The sequence below is a fragment of the Crocodylus siamensis genome, chromosome 7, assembly GCF_052110815.1.
Source record: "Crocodylus siamensis isolate JL-2025a chromosome 7, ASM5211081v1, whole genome shotgun sequence".
Classification (NCBI taxonomy): domain Eukaryota; kingdom Metazoa; phylum Chordata; order Crocodylia; family Crocodylidae; genus Crocodylus; species Crocodylus siamensis.
The window spans coordinates 16,466,195-16,482,171 of record NC_143401.1 but is presented as its reverse complement, the minus strand read 5'-3'; the positions used below and the strand labels follow the sequence as shown (position 1 = coordinate 16,482,171).

General features: G+C 48.0%; 1 protein-coding gene across 3 annotated transcripts in view; it reads right to left on the bottom strand.

The window, feature by feature from the left end:
• Positions 1 to 12,155, bottom strand: part of CITED4 (Cbp/p300 interacting transactivator with ED-rich tail 4) — a 36,800-nt gene extending 24,645 nt beyond the window's left edge. Inside the window, exons 1-3 of one of the 3 annotated variants that reach the window (XR_016443581.1) lie at positions 12,017 to 12,155; positions 10,661 to 11,788; positions 9,850 to 10,027 (exon numbers count right to left, since the gene is read on the bottom strand). Coding sequence is in view for 1 of the 3 variants with exons in the window: in XM_090058127.1 (XP_089914253.1) it covers positions 11,158 to 11,775 (618 nt within the window). In the remaining 2 variants the exon portion in view is untranslated. Of the gene's footprint in view, positions 1 to 9,849; positions 11,789 to 12,016 lie in introns of those variants that run through there. The other 2 variants (XR_016443582.1, XM_090058127.1) reach the window with 2 other exon arrangements.
• Positions 12,156 to 15,977: the final 3,822 nt, after the last annotated feature.

Sequence of the window (15,977 nt, the reverse complement as noted above, 5' to 3'; positions counted from 1 at the left end):
TCCGCACAACAAGAGACACAAACAGCTTGTTTTACAGACAGATTCCAAGGCCAACCATGGCAACACATAAGCCAGTTAACCAGGAAATACCACTCATTAGAAACAAAGCTTGGTGCTTGTGATTTGCAAAGTCCCAATACAACTGTAGACTCTCCCTCTGCCTGAAGAAGGGTGTTTGTACCCGAAGGCTTGCAAAAATTTTTGTTTCCAATTATTTAGTTGGTCTAATACAAGATACCACATTTACACAAATGACTTACAAAAGGGTTTGTGACTAATTCCACCAGGACTGAGGTTTTAGGCTGTTTTAGGGGTAGGTTACTGACTGGGGAGAAGTGGAGTGGTGCCCCTTTTCTTTTAGCCTGAGTAAGTTTGTTGCTAGCAGAGAGCAGCTTCACCTGGGTACAACACAATGTGAGTAATGGGGTCTGGTCTGTAGTTCTGATTCTATTACCTGTCAAATTGGTCAGGTAAAATTATTTAGGAAGATAAATCTGGGGATAGTAGTAGTAGATACGTTGGAGGGTAGGGCTAGGATTCAGAGAGACCTCAGCAAATTGGAGGATTGGACCAAAAGAAATCTCATGAGATTCAATAAGGATAACTGCATAGTCCTGCACTTAGGATGGAAGACTCCCATGCACTGATACAGGCTGGGGACCAACTGGCTAAGCAGCAGCTCTGAAGAAAAGGACCTGGGGGTTACAGAGGACAGTAAGCTGAATGTGAGCCAACAGTGTGCCCTTATTGCAAAGAAGGCTAATAGCATACTGGGCTGCACTGGTAAGAGCATTGCCAGCAGATTGAGGGAAATGATTCTTTCCCCCTATTCAGCACTGGTGAGGCTACTGGAGTACTGTGTCCAGTTCTGGGTCCTCCACTGCAGAAATGATGTGGACAAATTGGAGAGAGTTCAGTGCAGGGTAATGAAAATGGCTAGGGGGCTTGGGCACATGGTCTCTGAGGAAAGGCTGAGAGAACTGGGTTTATTTAGTCTGCAGAAGAGATGACAATGGGGGGGGGGGGGGAGGGTATTAATAACAGCCTTCAGCCACATGCAGGGTGGTTCCAAAGCAGATGGAGCTGGAATGTTCTCAGTAGTGGCAGATGACACAAGGAACAATGGGCTCAAGTTGCAGCAAGCAAAGTTTAAGTTCGATATTAGGATAAACTTTCTCACCAAGAGAATAAGTAAAGCACTGGAACATATTACCCAGAGAGGTTGTGGAGTCTCCATCCTTGGACATTTTTAAGACCTGGCTAGACAAAACCTTGGTTGGAATGACCTAGTTGGGGATGGTCCTGTTTTGACCAGGAGGTTGGACTAGATGGCCTCCTGAGGTTTCTTCCAAACCTAATTTTCTATGATTTTATGAATGTGATTAACTTCTGCCCTCTGATATGGGAATTCATTTTTCTATCTGCCAACAAAATAATGACATCCTCTTTTTTTGATAATTGAAAATTGTTCACCAGTTTCTGCAGCAGATCAGTCTTGGTCATCAACAGATTGCTGCAAATATTCACCATGTGAAGTCTGTACAGTGTTGACTACCTGAGTCACATGGTTTTGTTTCTGTTTGCTAATTGAATGACTCATACAATTGATTGAGATATCATGAACTGTGAATTTTAGGAATGAAAAAAGTACCTGAAATTCAGCAAATGTATTTAAACTTGCAATGAATTTCCTGTGAATATTAGTGCTAGTAAAGTACGTGCTTTCACGCGTTAGATGATGATGAACATGGGAGGATTTGGAAACACCAGTTAAAGTGTATGACTCTCTCATGGAGCGAAATGGCTGAGCAATAATGTGGTAACTTATTGAGAAAGTCAGGATAAGAACCAATGGATGGAAGTTAAATGCAGAAATTAAAAATACAACATCAATATTTAGGAAGAGTTTGAGAAACTGCCCAGTGAAGTAGTGAAATCTTTGTCTTTGTATATCAGGAGTGTCAAAGATCTGACTCACAGAGCCCCTTCACCTGGGCCCTGGTGCAGCCCCACAGTTTGTGTTGACCCACATGCCACCAGATCAGCCCTACAAACAAGGCTCAGGAAGCAAGCCTCACGTGACCCCTGGTCGAGCTGGTTTGGGATTCTTGCTGAAAAAAGAAACGTTTTGCAGTTGCTATGGCTGTGGGGGACAGGGGATTTTGCAGAATTTCCACAATCTCAGCAAATTATTTGTTTCTCTATTAAATAGGAAATCTTAAGCTTTCAGCGTATTATAAGTTTTGGCCCACCTATTCATTGAGTAAAACTGCTACCTTTTTGTCAGGATTGATACTATGAGCTTTTACATCTTCCCAGTCTCTCAGTGCGGATGAGCTGGCCATTGACCGAGTTATCAAATAAACCCATTCTTGCCAAACAGCCAGCCTTTTTAAAACTTTTAAATATCTTCTTTAAATAACAGGAATCTTTAAATAACAATTCCTCCTAGTCCTAGTGACTGTGTTTTTTTTTCCCCACTGACCCTGAGTCTGTCACATCATTTCCTATTTTCCTACACCCCTGGATTAGGCTTTTTCATTTCCTGCCAAGTGTCTTTACCATTTACACAACGTATATTGTATGAAATTACTATGGAGTCCAAATTACCTTGTATGTTAATTAGGTATGATGTGCAAGGCTCAGTTACATATACATGCTGCTGCTCTGCAGGTTTTTGGTCACTTCTGAAACATAAGAGAGGGTTTGTGATGTACAGTACATAGATCCTTTTGGATTCTGGAACAAGCTGCTGCTGTGGGAGTTTTCAGTTATACTGTGGAACACTTCAAGGGTTTTATCTGGAAGCAAGTGTTCATTACCAGCCTAGCTTTTTCTAGTAGCCTTCTGAGATTTTCTAAATACAGATTAATGAACTACAGCTACTTCCCTGTCATTGCAGCAGTAGGACATTAGCAGAGCCTTCATCTCCCCTGCTTTTACTTATGACATGCAAGAGGGTGGGATTGATATATTGGGGATTATGCCTTGTAGTTGTGTGGGAGAGTTTGAAGTAGTTATTATGGGCACATCCCAGTGAACACACATGTATGGTTTGTGGTGCCTCAGAGCAGTTTGAGTTGCTGCAAAGCACACGTGGTGCCTGGGCACCCATGTGTTGTGCTGCTAATTTGCAGTGTGGAGGTTTTTTTGACACCAGAAGATCCTGTGCTGCTCAAAAAAATGGTGGGCCGCATGCAGCAGCAGTGTGTGCTGCCAGAAAATGAGCCTGGCTGGCTAGAGCCATGCACTGGCTGCCAGCCAGGCTCTGAGTGGCCGACTCAGCACTGCAGCTGCCCTGGGAAGCCCTCAGGATCCAGGTAAGGCTGCTGGCACCAACACAGGTGCTGGCCTCAGCCTCCCTGGCCTATACCACCCAGGTCACTTTGCCATGTGCCACATGGCACAAATATGTGCCAGTGCTGTTTGTCCCATGGCCGATGCATGCCCCTGCATGTGCACACTTGTGTACCTTGGATTAACCATTGCCCATGAATGCAAGGGACTGGACTCAGTTCCTTCCAGTCTGAAACTCTGAAGTTCTCCATATCAAGCGGGAAATTTCTTGCGTTCTTTGTTATAGCCATTAAGCTGCTAGAACAGGGCATTTGAAATCCAGACTTCTGGAATCTATAACTGGTTTGGAACTACGTTTCAGGCCTCTGGGGAAACCTGAAATTATTCAAGTTGTTATTATAAAGTTGCTCCCTCCCAGCACTACTGCAAGAGATCATTATAAGGGCATGCAAGGAAGGCACTTTGAGGTCCTGAGATGAATGATGCCAAAGAGGAAGGAGGCACAGAAACATCTCTGGTTTGAATGTGGCTTAACACTCCTTTTGAGTTGAAGATATGGCACTTATGTGAAGGCAAATCTAGAGTGTTTTTTTCCCAGCTAGTAAGGAGAGACCCGGGGATTTTACACTGAATTAAATAAAGACTAACTCAGCAGGTTACCAGACTGTAACTTAGTCTGCCTTTAGTTACTTTTTGGGCCCATCTACATGACACGTTTACTGTGGAGTTGCCTAATTACCTCCACAGTAAATGTCTCTGCATCTACATGTGCAGCCCTATTAGGACACAAGAAACTAATAATCTCCACAGCAGGTTAGTACCTGTAAATACAAGTATCATAGAATCATCGAATCAATGAGTGGGAAGGGACCTAGACAGATCATGTAGTCCGATCCCCTGCCATGGGCAGGAAGGAGCACTGGGAGTGGCAGGGATCATAAGACCCCAGCCAGGTGCCTATCCAGTCTCCTCTTGAAGATTTCCAGGGAAGGTGAGAGCACCACCTCTCTGGGAAGCCTATTCCAGGCTCTGGCCACCCTTACCGTGAAGTAGTTCTTCCTAATATCTAACCTAAACCCATCCTCCCTCAGCTTGTGGCCATTGTTCCTGGTGACTCCAAGGGGGGCCCTGGTGAACAGACTTTCCCCAAGTCCCTGCTGGTGGCCCCTGATAAAGTTGTAGGCAGCCACAAGATCCCCCCTTAGTCTCCTCTTGCAGAGACTGAAGAGATTCAGGTCTATCCTGCTGTGGAGTTTTTTTGTGCACGGCAAAGCATGTGTAGATGCTGACCTGGCTGGCTGGGGCCTGAGGGTGCTTCAGCACACTGAGCTGGATCAAAGCAGTCCCGGGCTGGAAGGCTGACCCCTGAGGACCCCTGCTAGCTGGGGCTGCTCCGACCTGGCTCTACGTGCTGTGGTCCCGAGCACAGGTGTAAACATGCTGCCTGGGAGCAATAAGCCCCAGTATATGTACAGCAGTTTATTGCTTTGCATTAATATGTACATGCAGAAGCGTACTCTGCCTACTTAATTTTTTTCCCTTGATAACACAATATGAAGTTGCTGTCAAGAACTCCTATTCTATTCACCTTTGTGTTTAATGGGAAATACCAGCACTCCTTCCAGGCTGAGAACTGCTGATACACTCAGCTAGTCATTGACTTCTCACTTCTTCTAACTTTGAGTAACTATCTTCAAAACCAGTAAGTAAATAAATAGGAGGCTCCCAGCCCCATGTGTTAGGGATCCTCCCTTTATTCAGCCTGGTGGTATTTCACTGGGCCCTGCCTCCTTAGTCCAAGGTGATAGGAAACTGCCAGGACTATTCCCCAGCCATATGGAGAAATTTTTGTTGATAGTTTTTCTCTAGAATAGCTAAAAGGTAGCCTGAAGGTATATGAGGACTGCATACATGTTCTTCATTTACAACCCATAACAACGAACAGGTGACTATGCAGCTCAAACTGCAAAACATCAATGTTTGTGTGTCATCCATTCATTGGAAAGAGGCTGTTTATTTTCAAAACCAAAAGCATGCTGAGATGTTTGGTGTAGCAAACAACTCCCACCAGCCAGGGCAGGGGATCCCTGCCGCTACTCTGCATTTCTCCTTCAAAGCCTAGTTTTTATGATTTGAGCTTCAAGTAGCTTTAGCCTACTTCCAGCAGATTGTTTGGCTGCAGCTAGCAACTGCCACTACCAAATTGCTAGAGCCCATGAATACATATTCAGATGCTTCATGAGGCTCTGTGCACCTCTGATGCAGCTGTGTGGGTAGGAAAAGGATCTACATATACCATCTCCCAAGTGCTGAGCTATGACAGAACTATCTCCCCACTCTGCAGAAGTGGGGTACCTCTGCCAAAAAAGTGGCTGAAGTTTTCAAGGATAGTTACTTTTGTATCTACAGATGATACTGGCATTAGATAATAGCTATCCCTGTTAGATGGGGAATGTTAGAGAAAAATGTCTCCTGAAGATAGAAACATTAAAGCAATTGTTTGAACTGGAGACTTTTTCATAGTTTCGTAGTTTCATAGTTGGTAGGGTCGGAAGGGACCTGAGCAGATCAAGTCCGACCCCCTGCCATGAGCAGGAAAGAGTCCTGGGGGTCAAATGACCGCAGCTAGGTGATTATCTATCCTCCTTTCGAAAACCCCCAGGGTAGGAGTGAGCACCACTTCTCTTGGAAGTTGGTTCCAGATCCTAGCTGCCCTGGCTGTGAAGTCGTGCTTCCTAATGTCCAGCCTGAACCTACTCTCAGTCAACTTATGGCTGTTATTCCTTGTTACTCCTAGTAGTGTTTGGGGGAACAGGGACCCTCCTGTTCCCCGCAGGTCCCTCCTGGTAAGGTTATAGACGGCCACCAGATCCCCTCTCGGCCTTCTCTTGTGGAGGCTGAACAGGTTCAGGTCCCGTAGCCTCTCCTTGTAGGGCCTGCCCTGCTGCCCCCTGACCATGCTAGTGGCCCTCCTCTGGACCCTCTCAATACTGTCTACATCCTTCCTGAAGTGCGGCACCCAGAACTGGATGCAGTATACTCCAACTGTGGCCTGACCAATGTCACATAGAAGGGGAGGATCACCTCCTTGAACCTGCTCATGATGCATTTGTGGATGCATGACAAGGTGCCGTCAGCCTTACTGTGTCCCCACATTGGTGGCCCATGTTCATCTTGAAATCAATAGTGACTCCAAGATCCTTTTCTGCCTCTGTGCTGATGAGAAGCGAGTTCCCCAGCCCGTAGGTATGCTGCTGCTTTCTCCTCCTTAGGTGCAGTACCTTGTACTTGTCAATATTGAATCCCATCCTATTCTGATCTGCCCACCCCTGTAACCTGTCCAGATCTAATTGTAGCCTGTCCCTCCCTAGTAAACTGTGTGGTTGCCCTTCCCGCTTAACTTTGTGACACGGCAAAAAGCAAGTTAAGAGGGCTCAACAGTAGCCACTGCACTGAGCCATACTTCAGTTTTCCTTGTAGGGGACTGTATTCACATCCTGGCTATCCAGGATGGTGATGAGTTGCCACCTAAGGTGGTAGCCTTGAGAATGTAGGGCTGAGTTTATTTTAATCATTTTTGAGACTAGGTTAAAATTTCCAATGCACTTAAGTGATTTAGGAGTCTAATTCAAATTTGTCAGAGTGATTCAGGTATCTAGAAACATAAGTCTAATTGACTGTCATAGAAGCCAAAATATTAAGGCTCCTTTTGTGCATTAGAAAATAATGCATTAGAATTTGAGCTAGTACTGGCAAACACACACATGAAGTGAAGCTACTCTGTATTTTAACACGTAAGATAGGGGCATCATGCTTATCCCACCCTGAGGGGCAGATGAGTGTTGCTGGGCTGCTCCCCATCCTGCATATAGCACCTGTGGCACTGGGTCCAGCCTGCCCATGGCATGCTGCATGTGCTGGCCCCACTCTGGGGCTTGTGTTGCATGCAGTGTGCAGGCTGGATCCAGTGCTGCACACAGGGCAGGGGATCAGTCTGGGACATGGGCTGCATGCAGTGCACAGGGCCAGGGTTCACATGTGCCATGCGGTGCCTGAGGTTAGTCTGAGACCCATGGGCTGGATCACATGGCTCCACAGGCCAGATGCTTGACACCCTGTAAGAGAGAGAGAACCTGGGGCAGCACAGCATTTTCAAGCCTTCTTTACACCTGTCTGAACACCCTTTAAGCCATTACTAAAGAACCAACACAGAGGTAGTTTGTAGCAGAAAGAAAACAAGTGATTCTGCTACTGTTAGCTCTTCAGAACTCATTGTTTCTTAGTTTAGATACACATAGTGCAAAGGGGCTCCCTAGGACAGGACTCCCCCAGTATCTCACAGCCTGTCACTCACTGTCCCCAGGGGGAAGGCAAAAGGGAGAGTAGGTTGGTTCCCTGATAGCACCCCTCCCCCCCACACCCTACAGCAGCAAGCAGTCAGGGAGCCCTGCAGGGAATCTTCTTCTGCAGCCACTTGCACAGTCTTAGCTCTCCAAGACTGTTCAAAATGAAGCAGGAATTTCCTCACCCTAACCCTAACTCCCACCCACTCACCCACCCACCCAACCCAGCTGTCTGCTCTGCCAATGAGGGAGAAGGGGGACCTGGGGCTGTGGTAGTGGCAAGGAAAGCAGTTATTCTTGCCCCAGCCACACCTGCAGGGAAGAGAGACTGTCACAGAATTATAGAAAATTAAGTTTGAAAGGGACCTCAGGTCATCTAGTCCACCCCCCTGCTCAAAGCAGGAGCATCCCCAACCAGATCATCCCAGCCAAGGCTTTGTCTAGCAGAGTCTTAAAAGCCTCTAAGGATGGAAAGTCCACATCCTCTCTAGATAACCTGTTCTAGTGCTTTACTCCCTCCTACTGAAAGTTTTTCCTAACATGTATCTTAAACTTCCCTTGCTGCAACTTGAGACCATTGCTTCTTGTTCTGTCATCTGCCACCACTGAGAACAATCCAGTTCCATCCTCTTTGCAACCACCTGTCAAGTAGGTGAAAGTTGCTATCAAATCCCCCCTCAGTTTTCTCTTTTCCAGACTAAATAAGCCCAGTTCCCTCAGCCTCGCTGCATAAGTCATGTGCCCCAGCCCCCTACTCATGTGTGTTGCTCTCTGCTGGACTCTCTCCAATTTGTCCACATCCTTTCTGTAGTAGGGGACCCAAAACTGGACATAGTACTCCAGATGTGGCCTCACCAGTGCTAAATAGAGGGGAATAATCACTTCTCTCAAGCTGCTGGTAAATCTCCTTGGCCACTTTTCAGAAGATGCCAGCTGATTATGGATAGCCTGTCTCTTTTCCCAGCTGTCAATAATCATGCTTCCTCAGGGCCATAGGGAGCCAAGGTGCATCTCACTATCACCCCCTGTCTGGAGGGCTCAGCCTTGAGGTGGCTGTGTAGCTCTCCAGCCAGGTCCCTAGACCATCTGCACACCCTTCTCACCAAGTTTTTGTGGTGCTGCCGCCACATCCCCATACTGCAATGCAACCTGTCCATAGCTAAGCTCTTAACCATGCAGTAAGTGTGGTTGTTTTGTTTTTTAAACTTAGAAGGGTCTTTTTCATTAGCATTCAATTAAACCTGGAAAGACCAAACATTTTTCCCCCCCATTGCTGAGCATTCTGGTAGCAACTGCCAGTTGCTACAGTATTCCAGGTAACTGTGTCGCATGCTGTTTCACTCGATAGCAGGTAGTAAATATGTTTAGAAGAATTGGCAGAGGGAAGGAATCTTGTAGAGGAGAAGTGACTGTTTGCAGAATGATATGTGAGCACCTAGAGGTCTAATTTTATTGTTCTGGAGGCAGGGCAGGTTGCTTACATGGTGTTTTGGTTTTCACAGGGAAGCATTGGGCAGCAAACTCTTCAGAAAAAAAAAAAAACACACCATAGCCCCTTCATCAACCGCAGGAGTCAAAGGCCATGTCTGCATCAGAAAAAGCTCTATTATCAGAATACAGACTGTACCAGCAAGGAGCTTCTAGTGCAGATGAACGTGGTACCCAGTATAATAAGAGCACCCTTGCAAGACCAGAAAAAAAAAACAAACCCAAAAACAAAAACACTATAACAGCTACAGTTTTGATAGTACAACTGCATCCACATTAAGGGTTTTTGCCAGCAGAGCTGTCAGGGAATCTCTCTCTCCAGCCTAAACCTACCAACAAGAGTTGACTTAGTCCACAAAACAGTTGACTTAGTGTTGACTTAGTCCACAAAACAGGAGAAGCAATCCACCAGTAGTTCATATCCCATCTCATATAGCCAATTCTAATGGGTACAAGCCACATTTTGGAAAGGATCAAAACACAAGAATTTGCCCTCTTAAAAATGTAGCTACTAGGGATTTAGGAGTCCTTTCATTGAAACCATGCGGTGTTTAAGGGCTTCAATAGTATGTCCTTCATTCAAATACCAATACAGCAAGGCCAGATTTGCCACAGCCTGAATCAGAAGTCCACTGGTGGGAAGAACTTTGCAAGAAACTATTTGCCAATGCCAAATGATGCCCTGAGCACAGCTGGGTAGACAGACACCACTACCAAAACATGAAGGTCAATGCGGCTTTAGCTTTTATTTGGAAAAAAAAATAAAATAAAATAAAAATCGTCTGTACTGTACATTAAATCACTAAGTCAATCAGCAGTGATGTGCTGCCATGTGCTATCAGCAGCAGGGGGCAGTAGCAACTAGGAGTTGCCAATTAGCTTTCCACTTTGCAAAGGACCTGGAAACAAGAGACAGAAGGGAAAATAAAAAAACCCAGCTAGCATTAACATTTTACCTTTTCTGACAGATGTAATTAAAAACCAAGTCACCCTTTATTGCATCAGGGCAGGTGCTGCATTTACATGGCTATGCACATTCATGACAATTCTGCTGTTGAAACAGTCCATAAGGCTTTTAAAAATTGCTGGACTAGTTTTCAAACAGCCATGATCATCTTAAAGCTGTACTCTCCTTTTGTCATTCCCCTGACAGTCTCAAAGTCAAATGCCAAATGGAGCCCTTGCAAATAAATAATCGGGGGGGGGGGAAAATTATAAATAAAAGTTTACATCAGGGATTATATAGGGACATGGATTGCATTTGGTTTCAGAGGCACAGGACTTAAAGCTGCAGTCTAGCTCCACTTTATGCCTAAAAACAACCCACCTACTAGCTTTACAGACGAGTACACCGCTAAGACGGTCAGAACCAACAGAGGGCATAAATAATGATCCCTTTTCAAGTTAGAAGTAGAGACCATTCAAAACCTGTTTCCCTTCATCTCCGAAGGCTAATAAGAGATTTGATTTTATGGAGGGAGGAAAAAAAAAAAAAAAAATCATAATGTTTGACAGCAAAAGCCAAGCCCTACCCCTTCTCTGCAAGGTGAGACAGCAGCAGCTCAGGCACAGAGATGATTTTGTCAACTTCACTGGCAATTCAGAGTGCTCAGGCAAACCCAGCTAGCTGTGCCTCTGCCTCCTGCAACTGGAAGCTTAATTACGGAAAGTCACAAGTCCATTGTTTCTACCGGAGACAGAAATCCTGTTAATGCCATTTGGGATGACTAAAAGAAAACAAGACCGCTCAGTCTGCATTTCAGTCCATCAAAAACAGTTTCCCCTTCTTCTCCCCACCCTTAAAAACAAGAAAGGCTGCCCCCACACAGGAAAAAAAAAAATACAAGCAATCTAGTGCAAGCCATCATTGTCCAATGATTGTCTGTCAAGTGTTTAGGGAGGGGGAGCATGGGAGGGACAGGGGCAAAAGGAGAAACTGTAAGGGGGGCAAGGGAAAAAGAAAGGGGTGGGGGGAGGGGAAAAAAAATCAAAAAACCAACAAAAGAACAAGGACTGAATGCAAAGCCCTTCAGCAGCTGATGGCACTGGGCTGTTGTTTGCTGACGAAGTCCGAAATGAAGTCAAACTCGTTTTGTCCCAAGAAGAGTTCAGGCAGCTCCTGAATCCGGTCCAAACCCAGCTCCAAGACTAGAGATGTCAAAACCTCCTCATCTATGAGATCAGTGTCCATAATGTTCAAAGTCAGAGCCGGCGAGGGCATATGCTGCATGCCAGGGTGCTGGGTGGGGCCCACCCTGTACTGCTGTGGACCTGCTCCCATAGGACCATTGCTCATGCCCATCAGAGGGTGGCCTTGATACTGGGTGTTGAGTTTTTGTAGGTGCATGCTGGCCATGAGCTGCTGAGTGCCCACAGATCCCATGTACTGCTGCTGCTGGCTGGGGCTGCTGAACATCATCGCGCCGGGCATTTGGTGGTGGCCCATGGGTCCGCTGATGCTGGGTCGTGCTCTCATAGCACCGTCCATGCCGGCCCCGCCATACTGCATCATCTGCCCCGTGGCAGGTAGAGTCCGTAACACGTGTTGCCCGTGCTGCGGGGGCCCCTGCAGCCCGTTCATGCCCAGGCGGTAGTTCTGGAGCCCGCTTGCTCCGTGGCTCAGGGACATCATCATGTGATCGGCCATGGGGACCAGCTCACTGGAAGACAAGAGAACAGGTCAGAGGGCCTCGTCAGGAGAAAGCCCCTTCCATGGCCAGGCGGCACCGCGCGCCCCCCGCAGGACCAGCCGCGGAAGCCCCCGGGGCCGCGGAGCGGAGCCAACCGCCCCGAGCGGCTCCGCGGAACAAAGCGGCGGCCGAGAGAAGCGCAACCCGGGCGCGCCGGGCCGGGGAGGGGAGGGGGGGTGGGGAGGCAGGGGCACGTACCGGCGGCAGGTCCGCGGCGCTCGACGGCTGCGCTGTCCCGGGCACAGCACCCGCGTCCCCACAGCCGGGAGAGCCGCTCTGCGCCCGCCTTATAGCGCGGGTGGGCGGGGCCGGCAGCCCCGCCCCGCGCTCCGCATTGGGGCCGCGGGAGGGGGCGGTGCGTCGGCGCCGGGGGCGGAGTCTGGGCGGGGCCGCGGGCGCCGCGCGCCGATGCCCTCGGGGGGCGCCCCCGGGCCGTCCGCGATCACGAGGCAGACTCTTCCAAATCAAGAGATTTGGCCCGTAAATCATGAGATTCCGGGTGGTTTTGTGGGGGGCTGTTTGTGACGGGGGTCCCCCTTGCCCTGGCAGGATACGTGGTGCTGTGGGTCAGGAGTGAGGGGCTGCAGCAGGGCTGGGACGGCCGTGCCCTGGGTGTGAGCGCGCGCGCACCCCGCACCCCCCCCCAAGTGGAGGGGAAAGCGGCTGCGGTGAATGGGGCCCCAGCGCCGTGGCGGGCTGTGTAACAGCCGCGGGCGGCTCCGCGGGGGACGCGGGGGTGCAGCTCCCAGCAGGTGCGTGCACCCCCGGCGGGAGACGTCGCTGGCATGTATCCCCCGCCGGGCAGAGGCGGGCTGGGGCTCTGTGCCCTGGTGCTTTTGCCCTGGGAGCTGCGCTGCCACCCACCGGGAGGGGAGGGGAGGTGCACAGCCAAACTGCCTGCTGGCTGCCTGCTGGCTGCACCGTGCATCCCCTGCCTAGGCACACTGGTGTCACAGGGCGGAGCTCCTGGGGCAAAGGCTGCATACTTACTGCTGCATACAGTCCCAAGGGGCGTATGCCCCCATGCCTCCCTCAGGGGTGTGCACACCTGTGGGGAGCCATGCCCCCCCCCCCCTCTGGACAAGCCTCTCGGGGCTCTGTCACATGACCTGCCCTGACCCCAGGGCCCCATTCACCCCAGCCCCTGCCCCTGCCCCATCTCTTCCTCATTATGGGAGCCTTGATCTGCTCCCCCGGTCCCTTCCCCACCACGCACCAGAAGAAAAAAGTCTAGATTTGAGGGTTCTTTCAGGAGATCATGAGTTGGAGTTATTTTGACTTAGAAATTGCGAGTCTTGTGATTTTTTTGCAGCAGTTTACATTACTGTGCCGGTCCTGCCTTGCTGGGGCTGCTGTGCTCCTGTGAGGCCTGACCAGCCCATTGTCTGGAGGTGGCTGCACACAGACCCCTTGCTGTGGCCTGCGGTCACCCGGGACTGGGCTGGAAGGGGCGGGCGTCTGCGCTGGGGGCACTGGCACCAGCCGCAAGGGCACACAGGACCTGTGCACTGCTCTTCTTCAAGGGCAGAGTGCAGCCAGGTAAACTAGTGAGTAGAGCAGGAAACTCGATGAACTTGGGGGCTGTTCCTGGTGTTGCTGCCCTGGCCCCTGATCCTTGGAGGCTGGTGACAGACAGTTGTTTAGATAACCCGCGATTTCAGGGGGGTGGAGAAGTGGTGGTTTTCATAGCATGGGGAAAAGGACTCCAGCGGATGCAGCAGATGCACCTGCTTCCAGGCCTTGTGGATAGCAAGCTCTCGAGCTGTTCTGTAGAGAGAGACAATGGCAGGGGGCTGCCTGAGTGCTCTTTCTCAGAATGTGTTTAGCGGGGTTTATGGGGTGAGCCACGGTTCCTATACAAGGAGCAGATATGGAAATAGCATCAATAACGTGTTTAAACAAGCCTCAGGCAGCTGTTCTGCGGCAGATGTTCAGAGTGCACGACTGTGTGTGCAACACAAAGGGGTACTTGGTGTCCATGATCTGTACAACTCATTCTTGGCTTCACCACTTCAGTACAGTCCCCCCTTTAATTAAACTCATGGCCATAAAGTTTATACTAAATTACATGGGAGTAAGTAGAGCTGAGCTGGAGTCTCCCGCTTTCAGGAATTCTTGGGAAGGTGAGGGGTCTCCTAAGAAGCATGTTGACTGGAGCAAAGGTGTGGGACACAAAGCTGCTGCTGCAGCATGTCCACGTTCAGCAGTTCTTGTTTTGAGGGTACAAGACGTGCAGTACTGAGCATTTCAGGGACTGTTTGCCTACATTAGCCGAGACAAAACCTGGGTTAATGACAGTTCAGGCTGCATAATTAAGCATGTCCCAAAAGCATGGAAATCGGAAGTTAATGGAAGTATCACATATTTTTGTCACCTTTCCATTGCCAACAAAACAATCAAACTATGTCTACAGTAGGAGTGCTTTACATATAGGACATATCACCCGTAATGTGAATGCCATCACCTTGGTAATACTACCCTTTGAACTCAGAGATTAAAGCCACTCCTGGAGTGAAACAAGCTGTGGCACTGAAATGCAGTTTTGATACTATAAATTTGGTGCATGAGAGCCTCCGGTTGGTACTGCTTAAAAAAAAAATCCTTCCGGGGCCAAATCAGTTCTGAATGGAGTTCCAGATTTGGACTTAGCAGAGCTGAACTGTTCAAGTTTGTGGTGACAAGGAGTATCCTACCTCCCAGACTCATCAGTCCAGGGTTTTAGGTACTCCCAAATCTCTGGCAGGTATCCTACGTGTAAGCCCCAAGGCCAGAGGTCTTGGGCCCCACGCTCACATGCTCTGTGTTAGAAGCCTGAGCTGCAGACCTGGCCTCAGTTATCTGTAGTAACTCCCTGAGACATTTATGGCCCTGCTACAAAATTACAAAGAACAGGACTCTTGTCTTACCCTGTTCTCTTCTTTTGAAAGTTATTTAAAAAATACATCAGAAAAACATTACAATTGTATGGTTAAGCACTCAAAGGCAGGAACAAGCAAACCTAAGTGTGCCTGCTCCGACCTTACTCTGGCCCTTGTTTGCATACTTTACTACACAATTATGTGCTGTTTTTCAATGACTGGTAAGGCAATACACAGTCTGAGAAGCAATGAGCAGGCAGTGCTCTTCATCTTGTTTTGTGGACTCTGTCCAACTGAAAGAGAAAATACTAGAGGTTATCAGAGGTTATTGAAAAAGGTTGTTTGTTATTAACTAAGTTATTTGAGATGCTGTGTGTAAGTGAACATTATATCATAAGGGAATAGAGTTAAACGTATGCGAGCAACCTTAACTTTGGTATTTCTTGGCTTACCAGAGCTTAATTACACAACATTCTTTTGTATTATTTATATGGAATATCTAGCTATCGAATTATTGTTCCTTCTATGAATGGTTAAGATCAGATAAGGCCAGAGAGCCAGCAGCTCCAGATCTGAGCATCTGGAGCTGTGGATGTTTTGTGAAAAGACATTAGCTCTGGATCTTACCCCTACTGGTGCAACAGAGCCCAGGGATGTTGACCTTTGGGATGTATTGCAAGACTCTTATGTTTATGCTGGCTTTTACCTCAATACATACTTGGGATGGGTTTCTTCTGTTGTTTAGAGATGTATAATTTTTAGTGTTCCAGGTAATCATGAGTCAGTTAGTTAATCATTTAATTATGTAGTGGTTAATATGTTTTATCTCAGATATTTTTACAAGTGCATTATAAATCAAGAAATATACACACGCAGGGTGCATATACATGTGCACATTTACTGCGCAGTAACCAAAATTACTGTGCAGTACAGGTGCATGTCTACACGTGCACACCTGTACTGTGCAGTACATATGGTGACTTATGCTGACTTGAGTGTAAATTTGATATCTGCATCATGCAGGTATCAAATTTACGCCTGATTAGTTACTGCGCAGTAACACACATGTAGACAACTTACTTCACAGTAACACTGTGTGCGTGAACTGACTTGGGAATAATTTTAGTCCCAAGTCAGTCCACACGCAGCGTTAATGCGCTTTAACACCTGCTTGTATAGTTGCCCACCTACTCCTGCTTACTGCGCAGTAACTTACTGTCCAGTAAATTTAAGTTGGCGTGAATGCGTATGTAGACACACCCACAGAGATGCATACTTGTACGCACAGAGGCAAATAGGTA